The sequence below is a fragment of the Aythya ferina genome (genome assembly GCF_964211825.1).
Source record: "Aythya ferina genome assembly, chromosome: 1".
Lineage (NCBI taxonomy): Eukaryota > Metazoa > Chordata > Aves > Anseriformes > Anatidae > Aythya > Aythya ferina.
The window spans coordinates 122,035,362-122,061,667 of record NC_140296.1 but is presented as its reverse complement, the minus strand read 5'-3'; the positions used below and the strand labels follow the sequence as shown (position 1 = coordinate 122,061,667).

General features: G+C 48.9%; 1 protein-coding gene across 5 annotated transcripts in view; it reads right to left on the bottom strand.

Moving 5' to 3' along the window:
- Window positions 1–4,483: 4,483 nt before the first annotated feature.
- The window catches only part of VANGL1 (VANGL planar cell polarity protein 1), a 36,486-nt gene continuing 14,663 nt past the window's right edge, over window positions 4,484–26,306 (bottom strand). For all 5 annotated transcript variants that reach the window (XM_084519419.1, XM_084519418.1, XM_084519422.1 and 2 more), the window contains 4 exons: window positions 15,032–15,165; window positions 11,951–12,083; window positions 9,676–9,910; window positions 4,484–9,303 (listed from right to left, as the gene is read on the bottom strand). In XM_084519419.1, coding sequence (XP_084375545.1) covers window positions 9,043–9,303; window positions 9,676–9,910; window positions 11,951–12,083; window positions 15,032–15,165 — 763 coding nt within the window. In that variant the 3' untranslated portion in view covers window positions 4,484–9,042. The remainder of the gene's footprint in view (window positions 9,304–9,675; window positions 9,911–11,950; window positions 12,084–15,031; window positions 15,166–26,306) is intronic.

Below are 26,306 nucleotides of genomic sequence, written 5' to 3'. Positions count from 1 at the left end.
GCATCCTGGTGAAATGCCTAGCCACTTCTACACCTCGGGCAAATATCTGCAGTGTGCAGGACAATGACACCTGCTAGACACTGAAGTGACCGAGCTCAGCAAGATGTGCAATTAACCCCAGTTATGAGGCTGCACGAGTAAAACTGAGTACTGAGACCCAAGACTTGTGTGGCACCCACTGTGCTGCAGCTTCCTCTGCCCATGATCCAATTCCCTACCCTTGGTACCACTGACATCGCGCCCTCCTGGCCCAGTCCTCATCCAGGAAAATGTTCCCTGCCAGATCTAAAAAGTGCAAAACTCTTAAAAAATAATAAAACAATTAAAAAAAAAATACTCTGCTATTCCAGCTGAGCTCCAGAAGAGCAGCAAAGCTTTGTGCACAAGAAATAAACCTTGAGGGTTAAACAAATCAGACTTTGCTCGAGGGATTATCACATACTTCAGCAGCAGCTGGAAAGACAACTACCTGCCCGAGAAGACCGGCAGCTGTCCTGACTGTGCCCTTTGTCGGCTGTGGGTGGCAAATGACTCGAATGGCCATAAGCAACCTCCTCTACTTGTGCTCAGAGGAGAATTTACCCGAATCGAGTCCCCCAATCAGTAACATAGGTAAAGATGAAACGATGCTTAACCTGAGATATTGGCCTGGTGTTGGATTTTGTACTAAAATTCAATCCAATGTGTCAAAGCTCCACTCCTGCTAGTGATGAAGGAAAAGAGGTTGCCAAGTGACAAAAGTAACTACAAGTTTGAAGAACGTTTTAGTCCCCACTAAATGAAATCACTGAAGGAATTTGCAAAGCTTCCCACAGTCTAGTTACTGAATTACTAAACCAGTTTCTCCCAAACACTTACAAAGCAAAATTATAATCAAGTGTAGGATCTGGTATTATGAGAACTCAAGAATGAGCTTTTACAAAATAGAAGCTAAAAGATTCACAGATCTGTTTCACATCTGTGGTGCAGATATAATCAGCGCCTTCTTGTTCCCTCTTTTAAAGCATGCCCACATCATCTGACTTGTGCTGAGGGGAGGTCCAAAGAGCTAAGAAATTCTGAGTGTCTCTTAACACTTCCACAGAGGCTGAATCAAATGCGTTTTGTCAAGAACTCCCTTCCCTCCGCTTGTATGGAGCTATTATTCATGTTACGTTTTCGAGTATTAAAAAGAAAGAAAAGAAAAAAAAAAGAGAGAAAGAAAGAAAACCAAGACTGTAGAAGTCCAAGCATGATTTTCACCTTTGGAAAATCAGACATAAAATGTTGCAGTTTACAGAGCAGCTTTATGCCTAGAGCAATCTATGGTGTCTCTGTTTTTAAAATCATACCTTCATATTCCTAAGGATGCTGGAGGGAAGAAACACACCCTGTTCTCCAAGGTCTCCTCTACCAACTTCGCACTGCCTCCTCCTTGTCTCATTGTCTCTCTTGAGGCTGTGCTCCTTCCTCCATATTTTGCTCCACAGACAAGGTGGCCACACTAAGGTATCCTAAATGCACTTAAACAAGTTGTCTCCCTTCTTGCTGTGCTAAAGCATACAGAGTGCTGCCCACACAGAGCCCAAAAATGATTGTTCACTTTGTCTTGGCCGTGGCCCCACCAGCTAAGAGCCATTCTGCTCCTCCTGCGGGCAGGACTCACGGGCTCAGGGAGGCAGGCAGGTGGCAGCACGGCTTCCCCGGGCTATTTGAGCTGGGACCAGAGCAAACCAAGCCATACAGAGAAGTGATCTTCTTCACCCTGTTCAGCTCTCCAGATTTTGAGGGGCAAGGAAGATCAGCTCTATGTTTTGGAGGTGGATGGCAGTCTTGGAGTGGGCTCCAACTTGACCCCAGACCACCGTATAAACACTGGTGTGAAAAAAGAAACCTTCTCCAAGTGTGTTTTGGAGGGGCACAGGGAGATGGGGAAGAAACTGGGAAACAGCTTTCTTTCTGCTGGAGGTACTCTCCATTTTACTAACAACACGCAAGCTGACAGCAGGGCTGCAAAACTTGTTGGAGCATTTCAAAGCAGCCAGAGTAACCTGGCTGATAATGATTTATGCGTATGCAATCACCACACCGAACTATCCCTACCTCCATCTGCGAACACGTTGTGTTCGCTGCTCCCTCTCCTCTCAGCACCGACTGGCTCGGCAGCGCACGGATGCTCACATGAAAAGGGATCGGACACCTCTGCCCCCATGGATTAATTGTCAGCACCGGAAAGGGCTGCGACCTTAGCCCATCACCTTCCCGGTCCAACACAAACGCAGGAGCGGTGTTGAAAGATAAATCAAAGCCTTCAGCTTGGCCAACTCCCAGCGTGCCTGCCCCTCCTGCCCGCTGTTGTGACACACGGCATCCTGCTCAGAGATCCCCTTCCCCTCCCACCACCCCGGTGCCCCTGGCTTGCTGCACTCTCTTGCCCTGGTGGCCTTCATGTTTAATCCCTCCCTTCATCTCCTAGGAGTTCAGAGCTGGGTCTGGGACCGTGGCACCGATGCACAGCACTGGTAGAAGCTGTTTTGAGGTTTGGAGTCCTGCTCACCTCCGCAGCTAGATGTTTCATCCAACTATTTACTTAGCTAATGCTATTGCATGTTGAGGCATTGCTAGTGCCTCACGCAAGACTCTGGAGCCAGATAAGTGACAAATCCCTTTCTTAACCCATTTGTTATACCCAGACTGCACGCAGCCCCTTTGCCCTGTCCTTTTCCACCAAATTCTCCAAAGCTGATGTTCCTTTACCATCCATAACTGCGAGGCCCATCACCTACCGTGGTCAGTAGGCCTTTTTATGTACTAGGCCACGCTTTGGCTACCAGCCCTGCTCGGCATCAAAGACTTTACCCCAGTAGTTGTTGCCATGCTGCTTCAGGTAGACAAAACCTTCTGCTCTAGAAAAAGAGGGCTGCAGAGGAGGCTTCTCCTTCCCAAGTGACCCCAGTCTGGCATCTCCCTCAGGGGCAAGGTGCTTACCTCATGTTCAGCACACCCCATTCCTTCAAGCATTGCTTACTAGTCAGCTCCTCCTTCCCCATCTTGTCAGAGGTTTTGGTGGGTGAATACTTGCTCTCCTATTGCACCCGAGACTCCCTCACACCTCAGAGACCCTTGCAACTCCCGCAAGAGATTTGGCCAAACCAAAACAGCTCCCTCAGCTCTAATTTCTGCTGAGCTGCACACCACAGCCCCTTATGATTCAGATTCCCGAGCTCTGGGTGAAAGCCAAGGGAACTGGTCCCTCTAGCAAAGCCTGTTCCTTCCCTCAGCTTCCACAGGCCAGGGTAGGAGAGAAAGCACAACCAACAGCAGCAACCGGCTGCTGGTTTGGTATCAGCACTGAGCCGCAAATTAAACGGAGCCCGCTGAACTCAAAGACAAACTCGAGACAAAATTTTCAAGGCTACCCACCACGGGCACCCAAGGGCGGTAGCGGCGTTATTCCCCCCTTTCTCTGCCCATTTCAGGGAGCTGCCCTGCAGGAGGGCCCGGCCAGGACACCAGTGCTGGGCACTGCCAGGATAAAGGGACAGGGATCAAAAGTGAAGAGATCACAGGAGGGCAGGAGGCAGGACCGAGCACACCCCCATCCCACCCTTCCTGCTTCCTCCCGGGCTTTGGTTTGCCGCCGTGTAGCCCAAACACACTCACCTCCCCTCCAAGCAGAGTATTACCCATTTGGATGTTTCTCTCCACCAGTGTTTATACCCATATTGCTTATCTCAACAACCGCTGGGCTGTTTTTCACCACTCTGCAGCATCCTGTGGATTTTTCCATGGCATGGAGAAGACCTGCTTTGTGGGGCACAGCAAAGAGACCAGGCACTACCCCCATGGAAATGTGCTGTCCTGAGGAGCAAGGTACCAAAGACCTCCAAGGGAAGGCGGCCACCATGCCAAGCTTCCTCGGGCACAGTCTTTCTGAGCTCTTGGCACTTGGGGTATGGAAACTGGAGGTGGGGACAGCTGCACCCACGCGTGCTTTTGGGGCAAGAAACCCGACAGTCTTTTTTAGCAGAGCACAGGCTGACATCCACCGAAACGAGGAGCGCTGCTGGCTTTGCCCCGCCACTCCTCCACCCCACCGGGCCCAAACAAGGAGTTCAGGCACGAATCCCACACTTGGTAATTTGTGTGCAAACCAGCAAAGAATAGAGCAGGCAGAAAAACCTGTTCCAGCCCCATTCCCCCACCACCACACACACCCTCACCAGCTGTATTTACTCTCCATCATTTGAGATTTCAGGTGTTCAAAGCAGTCACCTACCGGTCCCATTTCGAGAGTGATAAATGAGCTTGCATTTTAGTGCGGCAGGGCAGATCAGAAGGGTCTCAGAGGAGGGTGACAAAAGACAGCCTCAAAAAGGTAAAACCACATGTTTGCAGGGCCCCTCCCGGGCGCAGCTAAGGAATGCTTGGAGGCCAGAACTACCACCTCTTTTTTTTTTTTTTCTTTTTTCTTCTTTTGGTCTGAAAGGATGAGAGGAAGGAGTGGGACAATCAAATCTGGTTTCAGTTTATTTCCAGAATTTTACTGTACAAAATATGCAAAGTGTAAAACAGTTTTATGTTTCAGTTTAAAAACAACAAAAACCCATCCAGCTATAACTTAAGAGAACCCAGCTTGGAACAGAACGACTTACTAGGCTAGACCCACAGTGCATTAATGTCACAGACACCAGGAATTTGCTTAAGTTCACGATTAGAAAAGAACAGAAAGACCATGTACCAACGCGGTTAAAGTCACATGTGCAAAGAGGAGGAAAAATAAAATTAAAAAAAAAAAAAAAAAATGCTGGTTAGTGTCTATTGATTAGAAAACCTTGGCAAAACCCATCTTACTATACACAGTTTGTGTAGAAAAAAGAGTATTACACAGTGATCCAAAAAGGGCGCGGGATGAGAGTCGGTTCACTCCCCTCCTCCCCAAGACACGATAATGCTGAATCAAAGAAACAGGCACAGAAGAGTGTAAGATCCCTTCACAGGCGGGTCCCTGCGGGCGCTGAGCCCCAGCATCCCCGTGTGCAGGCAGGGGATGCTCCCAAGCCCCTTCGGCGCTGGTGCAAGGTGCCCACGGAAGCAGCCGTGGGGAAGGATTGCCCCTCTGGCAGAGCACAGCCACAGCGGGGCTGCGAGGCGGCACGAGGGCAAACCCACAGCCTCTCGGAGGGAAGCAGACAGGCAGCTAAAAGCGCTGGTGCTGGGGGGACCCGGTGCAGGAGAAACCCACCGAGATCCACGCCAGCCCCAGGGTAGTCAGAAGCAGCAGCTTTTGGTCACCATCGATCTGAGGCGGCAGCCCGAACGCAGAAGGATGCATATTCCTGCAGGAGACTTCAAGGCTCAAAGCCCTTTCTTTTAGAAGAACAGGATTTTTTTTTAAATCTTCTTTTTTATTTTTTTTTTTATATAAAAAAAAAACGGTTTGATCCCAAGAGTGCTTCCTTCTTCACACAGTTTAAACACCGAACCACCAAGCCTAGCTTGAGGCTTTAGACATGTATAATGCATACACCTATAAGGGAACAAGCCACATACACACACAAGCTGAATGAGAAAACAGACATCTGCACAAATGTCTCAGGAACCTCCCACATGGCAGGGCAGGGCAGAGCTAAGCACAACTGAACAGCAGAGCCTGGGACCAGACTACAGCATTTTTTCCGAAAGACTGCAAGGATTTTTGATTTACCATTAAAAAAGGGTAGATTTACAAGGTTTTGTAAGCAAGATGAAATTGGCCTGAGTAGGTTTCCACATTTAGCATAGCACAGATCTTTCCACTTCCCTCAGTAACGAATGCTGGAACAAGCACATCTCAAACAAGCCTTTTACAAGGTACTTAACGCACGGCCAGTTTTAGAAACTGCTTCTCCCCAGCTTTTGGCACGCTTGGGAGCAGCCAATTCCCTAGGCTTTGTGTGGAGCATCCCAAAGGAAAAGGGGAAAGGCTCCTTTAGCATTGGGATTTGTTCAGAACTCCCCCAAACGTGTGTCTCATAATGAGATGTCCCCAAGCTCCAAACCATGGCCCAGCACTTTCCACCCCACTCTTCACTCTTTATCCACGAGAGTCAGCCTTTGTGGAAACCCACTGCCATTTCCATCTGCTCTGAGGCAGCGGAAAGTCTTAGTTGCATCTGAGTTTTGGAAGATCTCAGCACGGTTTTGGATTTAGGCTGTAACAAATCTGAGTCTTTAAACTGTCCAAGCAGCATACTCAAGAGTCACAGGAAAAACAACACGGAAGAGAGGAGCGGGGCAACACCTCTCCTGGCTAGGCAACACGGCACCTTATCGAATGGGCTGGCCGTCAGTGGAAGATGTCCAGCATAAGGTTCTTCTCCATCAACTTCACCACAGACAGGGTCCTGATGCCTAAAAATCAATTCCCAGTCAGATTAAAGCATACAGGCTGGGACAAAGCAAGGAGAAGGACGTGCAAGGAGATGGTGCAGGACAGGAGAGGCATTGGGAGGGAAACAGCCTGCGCTTGGCTGGCAAACCCCACAGGCCTTATTTACGCTCAGCTCTTGGCAAGCTCTCCCGAAGTAAGGACTGCAGGATTTGGATCAGAGCTTCGTTCCCTCTGACTCGATTCTTACTCATTAGCTGGCTAAAAACAGAGTTAAACAAACCAGTCTGCTCTCACCGCTCAGGATTTTTATAAAGAGCCTGAGTTCCTGCAGACTTCACAGATCCATACGTGGATCTCAAAGCACTTCGCGACGAGCTGAGTTTAGCCTCACAACACCCCAGTGAGGTAGGTAACGATCGTGGTCCCTTGATTTCGCATGGGGAAGCGAAACAAGCCCCCAGACAGAAATCCAGAGAAATAAAATATTAAAAAAAATAATAATTTGGGAATACCCAGGAGTCCAGATTCCTTGTAGCACGTCCTCACCCCTGAACAGGCTGCAACTGTAGAGCAAGCAGGCCGTTGGAGAGGTGAAGCTCCCTCCCTTCAGATTTTATCAGGCAGAGCATTCACACCGACACTGGGAAGAGCGTTTCATGCAAGAGCTGGCCCCTGCTGACAGCGTCCTTTGCAGTGACAGAGAGAGAAGGCAGCAGAGCGAGCACATGCTGCTTCCGTCTGGCTCTCCATGCGCTTAAGGATTCGATGCAATTAAGAATTAAGACACGAGTTTCCTGAGCAGATACCGTCAGACAACCCCCTCGCGGGGGGGGGGGGAGGGAGAAGGGGCGGTGGAGGAAATCCTGGGAAAGGAAAGTTTTACAGAGAATTGCCTGAAACGAGGTGCTCCCGTTTTTCACGGCACGCCCAAGCCCCCAGCACGGTGCTTCTTGTTCTGGCTGCTCGCAGACGAGCCAATTCAGCCACAGGCAGTACCCTGAACACAAGCAGAAGTGCTCCGCAGTCTCCCTCCCAAGCTACTCCCAGTCTCTCCCACCCTGCCTGCTTATGCACATCTTAAGAGCCAGATACGTACATGTTTAGGAGAGCTGTATGTGAGATACTATACACCCACCCAATTTTGAAAATGATGCACCCTCGCAGTGAAAGGCACTGGTTTTGTACCTCGCCGACACGGGAGCCCTTTGCATTAAGACATCTACGTGGAAGGCAGGTCAGCTCCTGCTAGATACAGATATTTGCATGGCAAAAGGCTGGGCAGGGTGAGCTGAGCTGTTTCCACTCATGCAGGTGAATCCATCACCACAGGGCTGGGAGGCTCTAGGAGGGACCTGGCTGAAGGGCAATGCTTTGTGCCAGCAACCAGACGCTGGCTTAAGCTCATCTTTCAGAGGAAAACTTTCAAAACCTCACAACACTCAGATGACAAAAGTCACACACAAAAGCTGCAATGACGGGCAAAGGCTTTCGAAACAAAACTGCAATTTTCAGAGCTACGAGTCGCACAAAAGCAGAGGAACAGCAGGCTGTCCCGGCACTGAGGAGAGACCCCCACGGCAGAGAAAGGCCAAGAAAGGTAGGCAGGTTTTCAACATTCAGACAGAGTTTGGTATTGCTCAGCTACAGCTGAGGGTGAGGAAGGAAGGACACGCTGCGGTGTTTGTAGATCTTCCCCTCCAAGGGGCTGGGGGTCTGTGATGTGTGAGAAGGAGCCGGCTACTTACCTACTCTGCCCCGGTGCAAACACGCAGCCCCTGCAGGTGTGAGAGGAAGAAGCAGTAAGGCAGACCCTGAGGGGACCATGACTGGAGAAACAAGTTTGGAAAGGCAGGCATAAAGGGACGGAAACGGGGAGCCTTGGGAGGGCCCGACAAAGGAGGGGGTAAGCAGGCGGGATGGAGCAGCTGAGAGAAAGAGAGCAAAAGGGAGCTGTGTCCTGCAGACCAGTTTCGCTAAAAAGCATCGCTAAAAAAAAATTTGTTTTGAAGAGCTGCAAGATGGGCTGAGCCACTTCGAGACAAGCAACTTCACAGAGGCTGAGAAACGGACGGCAAAATCATCCCACTGTGCTCACGCAGGTCCAGCACTGATAAGAGGGCACAGGGAGAATAGGAGGAAAAAAAAAACACAAAAGTTTGTCTTAAGGTTCTGTGGCTCACAGAAGAAAAACCTCTCACACCCAGTCTTTGATACCTTCTCCTTCCTAAGTGGAAAGGAACTGCAAATACCACCTGTACAAGCAGATCTCTAGGGCGGAGAGGCAAGCAGCGGATTCTCAGCGATAGCTACAGGTAGCAGAGACACAAGAGCACGCACACGGTGTAAGGCAGCATTCCAACAGAAATACAGACGTTGCAATTGTGCAGAGAAAGAGAGCGTGAGATTTACAATATGCCTGGAAAGGGGGGGGAAAAAAAAAATATAAAAAAAAAAATCTGTTCTGTCTCCAAGGCTGAGCTAACCGAGCCAAGTCACCCTGTTGCCTCTTAAGATATTTCTTTCTAGATAAGATATCCCAGCTCCCCCCACCCCTTTCCAAATAAAGTGCAGATGGTCAAATATTACTGGTCCATCATCTGCCAGTTTCAGTCAGCATTGGGGAAATTAAACCCAAAAGCACGATATTGAAAAAAAAAAAAAATCCCCAAACAACCCACCCTCGAAATCCCTTAGACTGAAGTCTCGGACTGTAAGCGAAGGACAAATTTATGAGACTTAGGGTCTATGAACTCTTCTGAGAGTTTGATGAAGGGGATTTTCTTCACATTAGCAACAAGGCTGAAGTCCAAGCACTTGAGGACAAAAACAATCCCGTCTTGCAAGCTGCTTGTGACCGCTTCCTCGCTAACGAGCGTCCACTGCTTGGAGAACCAGCGATCCCTGTCGTACTGGAGGGTTGGGCCAGGGCTGAGGTAACGCTCCAGGAATGCCTAGCAAGAAAAGGAACACATTAGCACCAGGGGAACAGCAGCCCCACGACTCGACTCGGTCTGCTCTGTCACCTCTGTCTGCAGGATGGTGGCTGTTTTCAGGAGGGGGAGGCAGGACACTGTGGGATATCAGAACAAACAGCTGATTATCTCACAGGCACTTTCAGCTAAGAAGATACAGGAGGTGCTTTATAGGAAACACCCTCTTCTCTTTAAGACCTGATGCAATCTCCAGCGTGCTGACTGTATCACTGACAGCAACCACATAAATCTCCTCTCACTTTCCCCAACAACTCCCTGCTCTGTGCGCGCACGCAGACCCGCTGTACCTTCATCCCTCCGTCCTGCACCAGCGTTAAAAGAGCTCGTTACCTTTGGTGTCATGTTGTTGGTGATGCAGAAGGACAAGTGCTGCAAGATGCTCTCCATGCTGTGGTACTGCTGCTGGCGGGTGGTGCGAAGGTACTTCTGCAGAGCTCTTGCCATGGAGGGGAAGATTGCCTGGGCTGCTTCTCGGGGATCCATCATCTCTCCCGGAGCCTTCTGCTGTTCCTCTGCCTGGAGGCGTTTGATATGAGTGAAAGCCTCCTCTACTGCAACTACAAGCCTGCAGAAAGAAAACCAGGACGGCAAAAGTCACAAGAGGAGAGGTAGGATGGCTCTGTGGTTAAGGCAGAGCCTGGGAGTCAGGATTTACAAGCTCCTATTCCCATGTCTACCGCTGACTCACTGTCTGCCATCGGACAAGTTACATAAAATGGTCTCTGCTGACAGCCTGTGAGGTAGACAGCAGCTTTCCTTTCCTCGCTCAAGCCATCCTAGGGTCATAAAGCAGGATTAAGACTTTAAAAGCCTGAGTGTCGTACTTGGTTCTGCCAACACAGCATAAACATCGGTTGCACGAACTGAACAAGAGACAGCTGCCCTCGCGGTGAACGCGCATCTTGGAAAGCAGCAGTTCCAGCACACAGTGCAGCAGCTTGAAGTCAGGAAGAGGCTGGCCATAAACTAGCATAAGCCAGGACACAGAGTGCTGGAGGGCTCTCCCTGTGCTCACAAGCTGGGGTCTGCTCTGATTTACACCAACCGGTACAGTCCTCGTGCTTCTGGGTGACTGCCCCGTAACTCTCCATTGAACGCTGATGAGATCCCCATCTTCATGGCTAAACTGCAGCCAAAGACATCTTCTACAAACCATTTCTGTCTTGGTACAAGTGAGCGAACACCAAGACTGCGCCAGAAAAAGGCAAACATGCCAAAAAAACGTCTGCAAGGTAGCCCAAAAGAATTTAACAAGCAAGGAACTATGCTGCAGTCAATGAGGAAAAGCGACAAGAATGGAAAAGCCACACAACAAAACTCTTTTGCTTCTCTAAACAGCACTTGTTTCACACTGGATTTCCATTCAAGTCACCAATTACTGTCTACAATGCCCCCAGTACCCAAGCACCTTAAAGCTAGGAGAAACTGCCTCATGACAAGCAGAGGTATAGAGTATTGCATTCAGACTACATGTGAAGAACACCATGAGAAGCCCTGACCCCTACGAATTTCAAATTGACTTGGGGGAAACTAGAAATTAGTTTCTAATCTCCTCATGTCCTGTTGTTGCAGCTCTGACCTTCCTTCTTTGAAACATCTGGCCTTCTAGTGACTGATGGCTTTCCTCCGACTAAGCAGCTGCTCGAACCAAACTCATGGAGCAAGGGAGATGTGCCCAAGTTCGGATGCTACACTGCACGGGAAGGGAAATTTAAGTTCCTATCACTCCAAGGCTGGAAGAGAGCCCAACAGACAGCGGCTAAGGAGCACAGGTCAGACCAAATCAGGCTACAGGGGACACACTGTGCCAGCACTTTCCCAACAGAATATAAACAAACTGCCAAAAGAAAACACAAAACAAGCCAGCTCCTTCCAGTTACTGCACGTGCCTTCCCAACGCAGCTCAGTTCAGGGGGGCCTGCCTGTGAGCAACTTCCCTCGAACCATTCGGTGTGTTAACTACAAACTGTCATCAAGCTCCTGAAAAAACAGAGGCACAAACCATCTGCGGTCACCTCACCGAAGCGTTAACTCTGCAGCCTAAGTGTGACTGACAGAAAACATTATTTCCAAAATCAAACACAGCCAGTTCTGGTCATGTCTTTCCTCCCCTGCTCGTTTAAAAAGGGCAGCCAAACTGCTTCTTTTTGTTGCCTGGAAGCCCAAATATTCTTTCTTCCCCTACAAAGAGGCGAGACCAAGTCTGTCCCTGGATTACTCGAGCTGAGATGACAAGCCTAAGCATGGGGGAAATAATGGGATTTCCTACAGCAAGTAACTACGGATTTGTCAAACACTGGACTGTTCCCTAATCCGTGACATTGCATTAGCTTATCTGGCATAATATACACGAGCTCTGCTTATGCATTTTCCTCAGATAACTCTAGTTGCAAGCTGTCACTGTCCCTCGTGCATCTGGGTTTCGTATGCTTGTGTTCTGCGACAGATTTACAGCCAGCCCCAGCCCTTCATCGAAAACTCCCTCCCTCTCAGCAGGCTCAGCCAGCCCAACACAACCAGGTCTCTAACGAATGGTTCGGGCACCCAAAACTAAAAATGGTTCATCAGCGCCCAAAAAACAATCCTGAGGAAGGAGCAGCTTTACCTCGCCCGACGTTTTTTAACTCGGCGCTCGTGGTCGGCCTCTTCGTAGTAGAGCTCGTTGTGGCTGGAGTCTCTGCGCCGGGCAGCGGCTGCGATCATGGCACGGGACTGCCCCGAGGCGTTGTTACCTGGGCCTTCCGCAGGGGAGGAAAAGGAGAAAAAAGAGACAAAAAGCGGGCATTACCGGCACAGAAGGCAGCTGGGGAAGACCAGCACCCCACAGCATCTGCCACAGGTGGTCTGCAGCTCCAGAAGCAGCAGGATCACCTTTAGACAAAGCACAGGGTTTTTCCGAAGGACAGACGTGTCTGAGCAGCTGGCCTGCAATGGGTTAGGCTGGGGTGCATGTGCACAACAGCTCCTTGAGGCACTCAGAGCAGCACCTGCCATCAGAGCTTCTGTTGCTGTTAACAGATCTTGCACAGCTACAGGAACAGGGAAGCTGCAAGCTGGGCTCTGCTACACCCCAAGAAATGACAGAGCTGTCTCTGAAGGACCCTAACCAGTGACCCTAAAATGCAGTAAAGGCCTAGGAAGCTTGCAGCTCTGGCTGTTTGGGCAGAGAGGAGACAGAAAGGGAGAAAAGGATGCCCCTGAAGGGTCTAGCAACCCTTCTATCCAATAGAGGAGAAAAAGAAGCCTAAGACTGCCTCCAAACTATCAAGAGCTGCTTTTTCAACTGCTCTGAGAGCCCATTCTTACCTGGCAGTGCTTAAGGCCAATTAATTGCACAGACATGCTTAAAATTATCATGGTCATGCAAGGGCAGCTTTATTTTTTTTTATTTTTTCCCTAAAAAGCACAAACCAGTCTCCAAGAAAGAAGCCTGAAGTTCAACAGTGGGAAGGACAAGCATCCGAACAGATGGCTTCTTAAGAATCCAAACACTTTAGGCTTCGTTTGACAGCCTTGAAATGGAGGATACAACTCGAGGCAGACACCAGCTCCCAAATTTGGGTCAGAATTATTATACGCTTCATTGACTATGCCTGGTGATGGAAATTCAGGTTTTGAAGGTGAGCCTCCCCACTCTGTAGGAGAGAGATTACAGCAAGACGATTTTCCTTCCTGGCTGCTACAACATCAAATACAAAAGCTGCCAACAAATTAAGCTCCTTTAATAGCGTTACTCTCTTCACACAGAAGGTGTAAAAGACTGTCAGGATGCCAAGCTAAGCTGCAGCCAGAACTACACTACGCTCTTCTTTGCAAAGTGGATGGGAATGCTTGTAAAGAATATGCCTCTAAGCCTGAGATTTCCACGTCTGCAAAGGCAGAAAAGGTTGCACAAGGCACAGCCCAGGGATCCTGTACTGCACCAGAATGGAAAACGCAAGCTTTCAGGTCCTGGCAGGCTCACGAGCTTGACACTGAAGAGGCCCAGCCAGCCATTTCTGGAGCTTGCCGATAATTTCTTCTCTTCCAACAAATTTTGTGAGCTAACATCTCCTAAACTGCTGACGCTACTGGACTGGCAGTTTTTCCTCAAGGCTTGGGATGTCCCAGAAGCTGCCGCGGGAGCAGACACCCTGCCACCTCTCGAAGAGATGCTGCAATGCAGGAGAAGAGAGGCAAGCTGGTAACCAGAACAGCGTGTCCGGCAGCCTGGTTTGAATGGCGTGCAGACACCTTGGGAGCTGGCAGCCCTCACTTTCCTCACACGGGGCCTCACTGAGAACGAGCAACTGGAATGCAAGGTTTCATTTTTAGAAAAATGCAGAGCAAGTCAGTTTACTTCCCCTTTCCAACTCAACTTGTTCTTTGCCACCTGCAAGCTTCTTCACTCCAGGCATCAGAGGAGACACAGAAAGCCCAACCCTCTCCCACTCTGCTGCTTCCCTTCACCTTTCATCTGCCAGAAATGGGAGATCTCACTGTAAGGATCTAAACCTTGATGAGTTCATTTTATGGACTCAGAAGTGTTGCATCGGGTTTAAGGAAACACTGAGGATATAGACTTTGAAACTTCTGAAGGTATCAAATTGAAAATGAAATGCACTACACTGAAGCCTTGTTGAGGCAAAGGAAAAAAACCCAAGACACGTGATTCTGTGTGACAGATATCCTCCATATTTCGGTCGCCACATGCCAGACATAGAGCCACCCTGCCCAGCTAAGGCCCTTCAGTCCGTTCCTGCTCTAAAAACCTTTCCCCACTAACATATTCTGTGCAGAGCTGCTGCACAAGATGTGTCTTACCGCATCTTGTCACAGGGCTTCAGCCACGCTTCACTGCAAAAGCTGCCCTGTGCAACTTCAGCTCTTGCATCAAAGGAATCTGCACTTCGGCTGTGCTGCTCAGGCACACCCTGCTTATCAAGGATAGCTTTTACTGATAGAGCTCCAGATTGTCCAATAATTAAGTCCAGTTTTTGCTGCTTTGAGTGTCCGCATGGATCCGCTCAGCCCTCCTCCCACGCACATCCCTCCAGCCTTGCAGAGAGCTTGCACCAGGCCTGCAGAGCAGCAACGCTCCACGGGGATGGTTATCAGGCTTGGCATTTCCCTGTGAACTGCTCAGCATCAGGATGACTCGGAAGCACGGCCAAGCACAAGCCAGGCGTAGCTCATTTACTGCTAAGGCTGCAAGCCCGACGAGCTTTTCTTTCACTGTCAGCTGCTGCTCACACAGTTGCTTCTTCCTGCTTTGGTGCGAGCCTCCTTAACTTTCCTGGATGCTGCCTGTGGCAGCCCTGCCGTGAAGGACTGGGGAGCTGATCTGGGTTAAAAGTTGTGTTTATTGTACTAGCACAACCAAGGAGATGACCCAAGGGTGACAAGAAGCAGAGGCTGCCCAAAACCCGCAGCGGTGCCGAAAAGCGCTGTCAAGCTACACGATAATTAAGCCTGACCCAGAACTTGGCTCTTTTCACCTGGCAGAGACAAAAGCCTTATTGTGGGCTAAACACATCTGTAAAGGCATCTGGAACCAGCAAGCTCAGCGCTGTTAGGAGAGCTTCCAGCAAAAGACAGGGATTTGGCAAAGCAGGGAGGTGAGAATGTGAGCATAACAAAGCACGCTGGCCAGCCCGGCCCTTCCCCAGCCCACCCATTCTCAGAGCCTACATTTCACCTCACCTACCATCAACGTTGTAGACTTTCAGGCCAGCCATGTGCTTGGCTGCACGGGATTTGGAGGCTGTTAGCAACGCCGGGTTGTAGACGGGGAAATCTCGGTAGTAATTTTCCAGAACCACCAGTGCAGCTCGCTGGATGCTAGGGGGAAAAAAAGAAAAAAAGAAAAGAAAAAAAAAGATAAACAAAATGCAATGAGGTCTTTTTTTCCTTTTGAAAAAAAGTTTTATGGAAGAAGAAATAGCCACGTTATTTGGAACGGGGTTGTCACACCCACAGCATTGTGCAACACACAGAGTTTAATACCAAGGCTCTCTCTAGGACCTAAAATTTCAGCTGAGATGCAAGCAATGCACCTCCCCTCCCCTAAATGTTAGGATTACAGCCCTGAGCAGGGACAGAGCTGGAAGGGAAGCATGGGGCTGCCTGCAGCATGGCAAAACACAGAGCAGGAGTGCTGTAGCTGGCTGGTGTGGATGGAGGGTCCAGCTCCGTGTGGATGCTTTTCCTTTTGAGTCATTTCCAGCCGCACCTTGCAGCTCCTCAGATCTCCTCCATCCAAGCTCTGACAAGAGCCCAATCTTTCTTTCCAGCTTTCGCAGCAAGATAAGATCGCTGCCTGAGGAGCGCAGCTGCCCCAGAATGAATTATCCCAGTATTGCCTGTACAATCCCAAGGCAAGGCGCAGCATCAAGAGCGAATTCCCCCCCTCGGAAGGGAAACCTCTACATAAAAGGATGGCAGAAGGAAGCAAAACAGAAGGCACATCCCCAGCTGCAAAGGCCTAACCCAGAGGTATCTTCCTGTGCAAAATCGCTGAGATCACCTACTCACGGACCTGGAGGTTGCCCAAGCGCCCGCATTTAATTTCATTGTGAACCCACAGAAATTATAAAGGGAACTTGCCAGCGTATTTGTTGCCAGTTAATTGAGAAGCTCACACTTCCCAACAAAGGCTGTCATGAGGAAAGCAACCCGGTGTTCTCACACATGTTACAACACAGGAGAAAAAAAAAAAAAAAAAAACAACACAGGAGGAGGATGGTAACGTGGGAAAACAGGCAGGAACAAATTAAGACCTAAATTCATTTCTCAGCCCTACCACTGATTCAACGCACGCTCCCGGAGGAGCAATTTAATTTCCCCGTGCCTTGTGCTAATATTAACTTCTGCATCACACCCCAGCAATTTCAACACACACACGCCCTCCGCCATCCCCACGCCGTGGCTGCCCCTCTCCCACCGATCAGTGAACGGAGCCCAGATGCCAACCCAGCCACGAGATTCTGGGAAAGAGGAACAGCTCCAGACTTGTTCGCTGTGCACCTTCCTCATCCACTGTTAGGGCACAGCGTCATTTATTTCGTTAGCTGTGTACCTATAAGGTGATGAATCGGGCTTTTAAAGCAAATCCCATCTCCAGGACAGTTTTTTTTGGGGGTGTGTGTGTCTGTTGCACCTTAAAGGAGCTTTATTTTTCAGGTGCCAGCCCTAAATATCATCCCGCGTCAGGCTTGTTAAAAGCTACTCCATTTAAGCACTCGGCTACTGATACGTAATAAAAAGCCACTGTTTAATCGAGGAAATAATCTTCCTTTAACAAAGAACTACAGACTGACAACCTCCACCCACAGCCAGCTTACTTCCCTCTGCCAAGCTTCTGCTTTCTTCTGTGGATTTGTTGCAGCTCAAAAACAAAAAGTTTCGTAAAAGAAGTCACGTGCCAGTGGCGTATATCCCCCTTCTGACCGCATCCAAACATGACTGAGTTTTTCCATGCCCGCTTCCCAGGAAGAAAGGTAAAACTCAACAGAGATTTGCCTCGAAATAAAACATTGGGAGAACTACGACCAACTAAGAGCAAGAAGATAAACGTGATGATGGTTAAAGTCAGTGGCACACGCGTGTGTACCCAAAACCCAAACGCAACCAAGCTTCTACGTTGCAAAAAGCAGCTGCTGTTGCCCCGAAAATTAAAGCCCTGTTATTTTATCCTCGTGCAAACCCGGTGCGGGCTCGGTCCAGCTCCCTTTTAAAGAAGAATTAAAGAGAAGATGCCACGGATGGGAAAATTAGAAGGGTGACCATAATTAGCGAGGGCCAGGCTGAATCAGAGCCTTCTGGGCTGCGTTGCTCAACCTTTTCGCCCCACATGAAGGGGAAGCCTCACCCCACAGAGCTCCACGTGGGCTCCACGTGGGAGCTGCGAAGCTGCGAGGACCCCAGAAGGGACAGAGATGCCCTCAGCATAGAGAAGGGGGTCTCAGGGTGGTTGGGTGACATGACAGTGGGCATCCTGTTGGTTTTTTTTCTCTGCAGAAGCCACTCGGGAGGAGCTCAGCACCACGTCCGTTCGCTGCAGCAGATTCGGACTTCCCGTGCACGTACGGATTGAAAAGAATGGGGAGGGGCAGGAGGAAAAAGGAACAGAAAGTTTCAATAGCACACCCTCTGCGCAGGGCAAGGACCCTCCTGATGTCCTGCAAAGGCAGCCCGGTGTATTTTGGGCAAAGCTACAAAATACCAGAGCGCACAGAAGCGTAGCAGGACATGAAAAACATTTTCATGCAACAGTTCAGGCTTTGAAAACCTGTGACCTGACAAAGGACCCCTTGCACGGGCCAGCAGCCAAACGATTTTCCTCGTAGGCAGTTATCAGCCAAGTCCTACGTTTTGTCAGGTTGCATTTTGTGCAGTTTGAGGGTGGTTTTTTTATTATTATTGTTATTACTCTCGTCCTGAAGAAGGCCGTGTCACAGCACGCTGCCAGCAGGGAAAGCAAACAGGCAGATCCAGCAGCACCTCGGCGGCATTTGGCAGCAGAGCCCTTCGCAAACAGGGCTGAATTCACTTCGGCTGTGTCTCCAAGGAAGCGGAGGAGGGGACTGGGACACAAAGGCAGCAACAACTGCTGGTGTTTTCCCCTGTCAAAAGATAAGTCAGGAACGGTTCTGCTCGAATACTTGTTGCTACGTGGGATAACCTCGATACTCGGTGGCTCAGGGGGCATTTTGGCTTTGTATTTGTCTTCTGTGACGGACGACACCTGCTTCCTTACCTGGCTCTGAAAGCAAATCCCACAGCATCAGGGTTTAGGGGGAGCCAAGCATCCCAAACCCACAGGGAGAGGCAGAGAGGGCTGAGGGCAGAGCAAGCCCGGGGTTATTTCACCAACTGGTTCCCAAGCCAGACTCGCCTCCTCCAAACAACATTTTTTTTTTTTTTTTTTAAGTGCTGCAAAACAGACACAGCATCAAAACAAGCCAGAAGTCTCCGGGCATGCTGAATACTTGCCGCAGCCAGTTGGGAAGCTTTGGCACCTCGAAGAGAAGCTGAGCAAGAATTGCACAAGGCGATCCTCCAGGCAGAGCCAGCTTTGCCTTGCAGGCTGGCTCCAGCCTACAGCTGCACCGAGCTCCTCTACAGCAGGAGATGCTCAAGTCTCATGCCCAGAAAGCTCAGAAAGCTTCTGCACCATCCCAAAAACACTCACTAGTCCCATCTCCCTCCTACCACAAGACCCTCTCTAGCAAGGTGTGAGGGGGCTGGCATCTTTTGCTGCCTTGCCCAACCTTGAAACAAGGCTCCCCGAAGGACCAAGGCCATGCAGAAGGGCTCTGCAGCCGTGCTTGAGCTCAATTTTGCCCTCTCCAGGAACCGGGGCGAGATCTCAGCAGAGACAGGGAACTGTGGCTGAACAAGCCGGGCAGAAAAATGCCGTTTGATCACTGTAACTACAACGGCATGGCGGCTCGGTACAGTCAGGAGAACGAGACCACAGCCCCTAGGAAGAGGAAAACCACATTTTCTTGTCAGGCAACCACAACTGAAGCCTCCACTCGGCTTGGGCAGGCAGGCGCAGTTCCTGCCCTCCCCAAAGCAGACACCGGGCTCCTGGGATGCAGCGGGTTTGTTTTAGATACCCAGCGTGCGGGAGGAGAACCTGCAAGATCGAGCCTCTGCAGGGCAGGGCACAAAACCCCAGGGCAGAAGGTCTCCCCTTTTCGGCCCTGAATGTCCCACATTCAACCCAAACACCCTCCACGTTTCCTGAGGCAACACAGCGGCTTGTTGCTGGTGAAGCAGGGACCTTGACGCACAGATTTGCTGAATGAGATGGAGGGAAAGCAGTTTGTTTGCATTTTGGTTTTATTTTTCCTTTAGTAGCAGAGTAGCCAAAACCCTCCAAAGGCGAAAGAAAAGGACCTGCAAGTCTACTACAAACATTACCCTTATGTTCAAATCTTTTTATTAGGAAGAGAAGCTGTGAGCATGAAAATGGGAGTTTTTAGAGCAGAGGATTTCACAGCAGGGAATGACAAAAAATTAGAAAAAAAAAGAGAGTCCACTCCTTTAAATGATATGACCCAAACAAGCTACTGATTTAATACCTCCCTGAAGAGCCCTATAAAAGTATTCCCAGGCCAGCCCTAAGGAGATGCTGCTACAGAAGTACAGAGCGCGAAGTTTTAGCGAGCAGCTATAAAAACCCAGTAAACCCACAGGCATGCTCCCATTGCAATTCTCCTTCTCGGAGACTTTCCAGCCTGATACTTTGCAGTGAACTGGTCTTTAGAGAACCAGCACACGGGATGACCATTTTTCCTCTGTCACCTTTACTGGTAAGCTTCAAATTTAGATGAATATGTTCCCTGCAGCTGCATTGCCCTAGCTTTCAGTGATGGCTGAACCTCCTCTCAGAGCTCAGGCTGGGTTTCAAATGGTTCCTTAGACACTGGCAGCCACGTGAAGTGCCCAAACAGCTCTCAAGCCACATGCATCCCTTCCCCTTTGATCAGACACAGCCTGTTCAAACCGATGAAGGTGCTGCCTTCGCATCTCAGGCCCAACCCGATGCCCCCTGAAGCTGGCAGAGGCTGAATTGGATCCCGAGAGCAGCAGCAGCAGGATCAAACCTCTCGCTGAGAACTGCTTTTGCTTTTTTTCCAAGCATGCTGCCAGCAGAGCAGGCAGGCTGCCTCCACGCGTGGGTTTGCAGAGCGGCGGGGTATCCTCAAGGGAGCTAGTGAGAATACCAACTTACTTATTTAGGGGAAAACGAAAAACAACTGCCGGCTGCTCACACCGAAGCAAAACCAAAGCCGTGAAAGGCTTCCTTTATCTACTGAGCAATTTGGCAGGTTGGGAAGGAGGGCAAGGAGAATAGAGCACAGAGAGGACAACTTAAACAAAAAGATGACTGGAGAAAGCTGCTGCTGAGCTGTCCCTACAAACCTGCACAGCATCACAGAGATGGGTTAGGGTATTAGAGATACAGGTGCTGAAAGACCACAGGCAAATCAGCTTCCCCAGGAACCTGTGGCTGTTGCAGCCCCAGCAGGCTCTGCTTGTCCATACCCAGCTCTACGTAGGCTTGTGACTGATGTCAGGACACTGAAGTTCATCTAAGGGTTTCCATAAAACTGTCACCACCACCAGAAGATACAGTCCTGCCTCTTCTCCTCTGCCCCACATCACACCTTCTGCCACCTTTGTGCACCTGCAGCACCAGAAGGACAGTTCAAAAGAGTGCAGGAATCAAGCTGAACTAAATAATCCATGGAGATACACATACACAAACTATAAAATTAGATAGATAATATAAATACCAGCTCAGCCATTCAGATCCTGGTGCAACGAGGGGCAGGGTAAGGGAGGCACACGGTTGACAGGACAGTTTCTTGCAGCAGCATCAGTTTAAGCAGTGACTTGAAACTATGATCAAACATTTCTGTGAGTGAGGGTGAAGTGTTCTTTGATGTTGGTAAGCACAGAACACAGAACTACCAGTACATAACTCCGTTTGCATGAGCTTCTCAACTGTGCTTTTATCTCAGAAAATAATAGCAGGAATTTATCAAAAGACAGACAAACAAAAAAACAAGACAAACAAAAAAACAACTACATTTGAAAACAACCCACAGATTTTTAAACTACACTTAATGTACATGCAATTTTAGAACTTTAAAATTATTTTTTATTTTTATATATTTTTTAATTTAGTCCTCTTCCTTTCTCCTCCTTCCCCCTCACACCCATCAGGGTACGCTAGATAACAAATAGCATCAGCTCTTGAGCTGACAGCTCATTTTTGCAAAGCATACATAAAGTATTTGAGGGAGGCTTGACCTCTTTGAAAGGTGTCTACACACCTGAAGTTACACTTAGCATTTAAGGAGTTTTGAACAGGTCTTAAGATACAGGAGGGACATGATCCTGACCCCCAGCTGTTCTTGTTTGTTTTTTTTTTTTAAAAAATCAACTCAAGTGAAGTGTTACCTTTTGAATACAGAAGCTGGGAGCAATACCAAGAACTCACCCTGCATCAAAGACTGACCCAGGCACTGCTCGCAGACAGAGTGCCCCACTCCTAAAGCGCCCAGACACCTTGCAGCACCTGGCACCCAGCACCCTGATTACTGCTTCCAGTGCCTGAGACTGGTGTATCTGTGGCAGCAATGTGTTTCTTCTCCCTATCACGCATGTAAACCATACCTCTGATTAGCCTGAGCTTCTAAAATAAAAATAAATACGCTGGAGCTGTCAGGCACAGCAAGAAGTTTGTAACAGCCCACATTTTCTGAAGATAATTTAAAGCCTGAGCATGCAACATAAAAGGGGAGCGTCTTCAGACATCTTGCAGATATTACTGAGGAATTCTGCAAGTTACATTAACAGTTGCAAAGTAACTAGGCTTTTTGTTTTGTTTTTTAAATGAAAGCTAAGAAATGCAGCTTTACTTCCAAGGAAGCAACAGAAAGAGAACATTCAAAGCTTCTTGCTGGCGGCAAAACTCCAGTGCAGTAATGGGACTTTACATTTAGACGATGCTGCAATGAAAAAGTAGTACCCAGCTCTTGCTCCAGAGGCAGCTTGGCAGGACACTCTCTTAGAAAAGAGGATCACCGCTTACTCCACCCCCAGCAGGGGACAGGATTAGTGTGGCCAGAGTGAAGCTTGTTATTCACATCAACACAGCAGCTTTAACTTCTTCTAGGATTTCTCTCACACAGTCTCAGAGCTGTTCTAAGAAACTACTCCTGGCTGAAGCAGGCAACCAAGTGGCATTACACAAGAAAGATAACTCAAGCTATGTTTTAAGCCTGGCATAAACACAATTTGACACAGGTTTAGTTAACCTGGTTCCTGAAACCAACTGGTTTGGGACAGTTTGCTGAAGGAAGCTGCTATACCCGCACTGAGACATCACCGCTCCCTTTGTCCACGCATGGTGCACCCATCCAGATTCCTGTCCTGATGAGGCTCAGTGTTATTTTCATGTGAGTCTCCATGGGCACTATCAGACTCTTGCAAACCGAGGAGCATCAGCTCACCCAGAGTGCAGCCCAGCCCTCTCCTGCACAGAATCCCTTCCCTTCTGGCTTTTCCCAAACCAAAGCACCACAGTCTAAAGCCAGCACCCAGCTACCTTGCAAACACTGCTGAAGCTGTATGGACATGGTCCACGCTTCCAGGCTGAGCATCTCCAATCCAGCCCCAAAAGGATGCAGATTACCCTTTACTGGGACTTAGGGAGCACAAACCAGAGTCAGCAGCCTTCACGCCTCAGCTAAAGTCCTTCCTTCTGCGACAGAAGCCTGTTCTGTCTGCCAGAATAGCTCCCCCAAAAACTTCACCTGAAGTCCCTGCTTGAGCTAAACCGCACAAGGGGAGTCTAAGCACAGAGGTACATTTACATGGGTGCATACTGGAGGAAGAAATTAATTTATGAGTGCAAATACTGCCCTCGGTTTTGTGTCAAAGAATTTCTTTTATTACCACCCAGCTCCCTAGTAATTCCTCCTTATTCCTTCAGGGTAGGTAGCTTCCAGTTTTCTTAAACATCATTAGGGTTGTGTTGTGTGAGAACTGTAAATTCTCAATTTCTTCCACTTTTAACGAAAAACTAAGCCTCCTCCTTTCCCCCAAAGGGCACACAGCTCACTCCTTTGCAGAATATTTTTATTTCATCATTCACCACAAGAAATGGATGCTAAAGGTTGAGGGGGTGGATTTTTTTTTTTTTCTTTTCTCCAGCATTTGAAGATAAAAGCATCTTCACGGCCACAAAATTTGTTCAGCAGCTTAGGGAGACCATCTGTCTCCGTGGGCGGTACACGCAGGCGACTTGGAGGGCACAGACAGCAGGGAAAAAGAAATTACACAGCAAAACCTTTAAGTACAGGGTAGGCTGGGGTGGCTGCTGTCCTTCTGGGCACTGCTGGCTTTGAGAGACAAACCAACAAGAAGAAAAAGCCCTGCAGATGAAACCAAAAGGTATTTTCTCCACACCGTCTCCCTCACAAGCTGCCAAGCAGCTCCGTGTGTGAGAGCGAGCGATACTGCGCTAGCCAAGGGGATTAATAATTGACCGCGGGCCCTTCACGTACAAGTACGTCTGTAAACTTTTTAAAGTATTAAGCATTCCAAAAATGTGAGAGTGCTCGGGGGTATAGCAATCACCCCGTGCTACTACTATAGTCACTGCGGCTTGGTACTTTCACAGGGGAACACAAGCGCTACCTGGGCCGCGGCCTACTGGGCCGCCTCCATGCTCCCCTCATAGAAACCCACAGCAGGGGCTGTGAGCATGCCTGGGGTGTAAATGCAGCCTTGAAAAGCACAGCCCCTGAGTTTTGCGAGGATTCGTGTTTATATCGTTATTTTATTGGCGTGCCTGGGGCTCGGGAAATGTAATTCTGTAGGACCGCAGCAGCCCACAGGAGGTTCCCTGTGGAGAGATGCACACAAAAAAAAGGGAGCAACACAGCCCAGATCAAACAAGGGAGGAGAGAGAGGAGGCAAGATGACCGTGGGCACTTCAGTCCCTCGAGCTCTGGCATCTTTATCGAAATGAAGAACAGTTCTGTGTGTAAAGCCACGCCTAAAGCCTTCTGGAAACCGTACGCAGAAAGACAAGAAGCTAAAAAAACACGCGCCTTTCAAGAAAAAACAGAGCCCTACCAGGCTTCACCACATCAGACATTCCCAGATGCATGATACACGCAGTCAGATATGTCGTGCATGCAGTCAGATACTGATGGTCCATCCTAGACTTTCACCCCCCTCCTAATGAGAAGCATCTGGCTCCCCTGGAGCCTGCTGTTCACTGCTGTCACAAATAAACATCCTCTTAATGAGGTGTTGCTCTGACCCAAGTAAGAAGTCCTAGCTGGTCTTTGCTGACAACATGCCCCCCTCGTAAAACAGAGCGAGGCATCACTGCCATAACTCAGCCCGAGCATCAAAGGAGACTTCTCCTTGCTCTGCAGGGAGCAGAACGTGGTTCTGCAGAGCTTGCTGGAAAATTAACTCATTTCTACAATTTCACAACAAAACTCACTTCGGCAACTCAACTGGCACCCTCAGAAAAGATGGGTTGCAAAAAGGTGGCACCCTAGAAAAGCTGGGTTGCAAAAAGGTGGCTGTAAACACCCAGTTATGTGAAGTGCTGCCAAAGAGGAGAGACATTAGCTTGGAGGTTACAAGTCTGACACCTTTCAGTGCTAAAAAAGCTGCTCCAGAGCACACAGCTCAGTTTCTTCAAGAGCTTCTCACTTGCAGATGCGATTAACACCCATTTAGCCAGCTATCACAGAACTTCTTGGGAGGAGAGGGCACTTAGTGCTGGTGCTCATCAGGTTTGGTGAAAGGATGGGGAGGGAAACTCGAACAAATGCTCATCAGGGTGCTTTGTATGGATTTCAGGGCTGAGAAAATGCATTCAGGAAGGCTGCTAATTTCACACAGGCTCTGGCGACAGAACTGCTCTGCAAAGCAGCTTGTTTGTGGAACATGATGTTGTAGGAAGCTCCTGTAATCAAGGCAGCAGGACGGTTAATAAGATGTTTTACTACAGAACAAGGTAAAAGCCCATCAGCTCCATCTCTTTCATCACCGGTGTTTATCACTGTGAAAGATGGTGATGGTTGGAGAAATGCCACGGAGAAAAGAGGGTCAGTAATTCCTCTGGTCCCTGGGAAGGCAGACCTGCAAGCAGGGCAGAAGGGAGGAGCGCACAAGCCCGGACAGAACCAGCAGGATTTATCAGGGCAGATACAGCTCTGCACCAACATACACAGATGACTGTTCTGCAGTCACACTTGACCACCCAATTGGAAACAGAAATAGCCCGCAAGTGCAGGGGATCAGTCGCAGTGGGAATAACCGATTTAATTAGATGCACATTATGAAGTTCCTTCACCAGAAGGCAGCATGGTTTCAGCAGTTCTTGCCCCAGGCAAGACATGCGGCCTGCTAAGCCCATGGTTAAGCCGATCCATTTCACCACACTGGAAAACAGAAACAAGAGGTGTCATACGCCACAGACGCTTTCCTTTTGGGGGGCAGGGAGATTTTTAAGAGAGCAAAGTCAAGAGAGAGTTGTTGACAGAACTTCAGGCAGGAGCTCTCCGTACAGTTCAAATCTTGACCAAGTGTTATTAATTGAAAAAATTTCACCCTTAACAAGGGGAGTACTCATCTGAGCAACACCTATTTGTTGCAAAATCAGACATGTAAGGCATAGAAAAACAGGCTGTGGCCTGAAGATGCTTCTCCTCAGTCCTAAGCCCTCTATATGCTCTCTTACTAGGGAGCACAGCCCTAGTGGCCCCAAGGGGCACACACAGGAGATTGCTTATCAAATGAAATCAGTAAATACTGGCAGCCTAGAGATCAGTTTTACAAGCAGTAGGTTCAACAGACACTAGACTGCCAACCCAAAGCAGATGGATCAAAAGAGGCATCACCTCCCACCACACCATTCTGTTTCAGCTTTGTTTTCTGTTAAAGGTAAGGGTTCAAGCAGCACCTAAGAAACATGCTCTGCTGCTCCAGGTCAGCCAAGAGACAAGCTCCCCTTCCAAAACACTTTCATGCATCTTCTTTGTTTTGTGAGCATGTACAAGTCATATCTTCCTGAGGAATCTTGTGGCTAACTCCTGCAGGGAAGGTGCAGGCTCTTTGGAGACATACACTTGCTCTGAGGAAGCAGCTGCTTGGATTTTAAACCATGATTCAACAAAACACCTACCCAAATACATATGGACAACACAGGGACGGGCAACACTAACAGACCTTTTCCACATGGAGCTACTATTTCTCCATATCAAGCTTGTCTTGATTAGATGGACAAAGAACATCACCCAGCTCACAACAGCCTGCAGAAGCTGTATCCTGACTCCCAAGCTGTACGGCAGCCTCCCAGCTGGCTTCCCAACCCATCAGTTTGTAACAACAAGCTTACATGAAGAAGTAAATTAAAAAAAAGGCAGACTGGA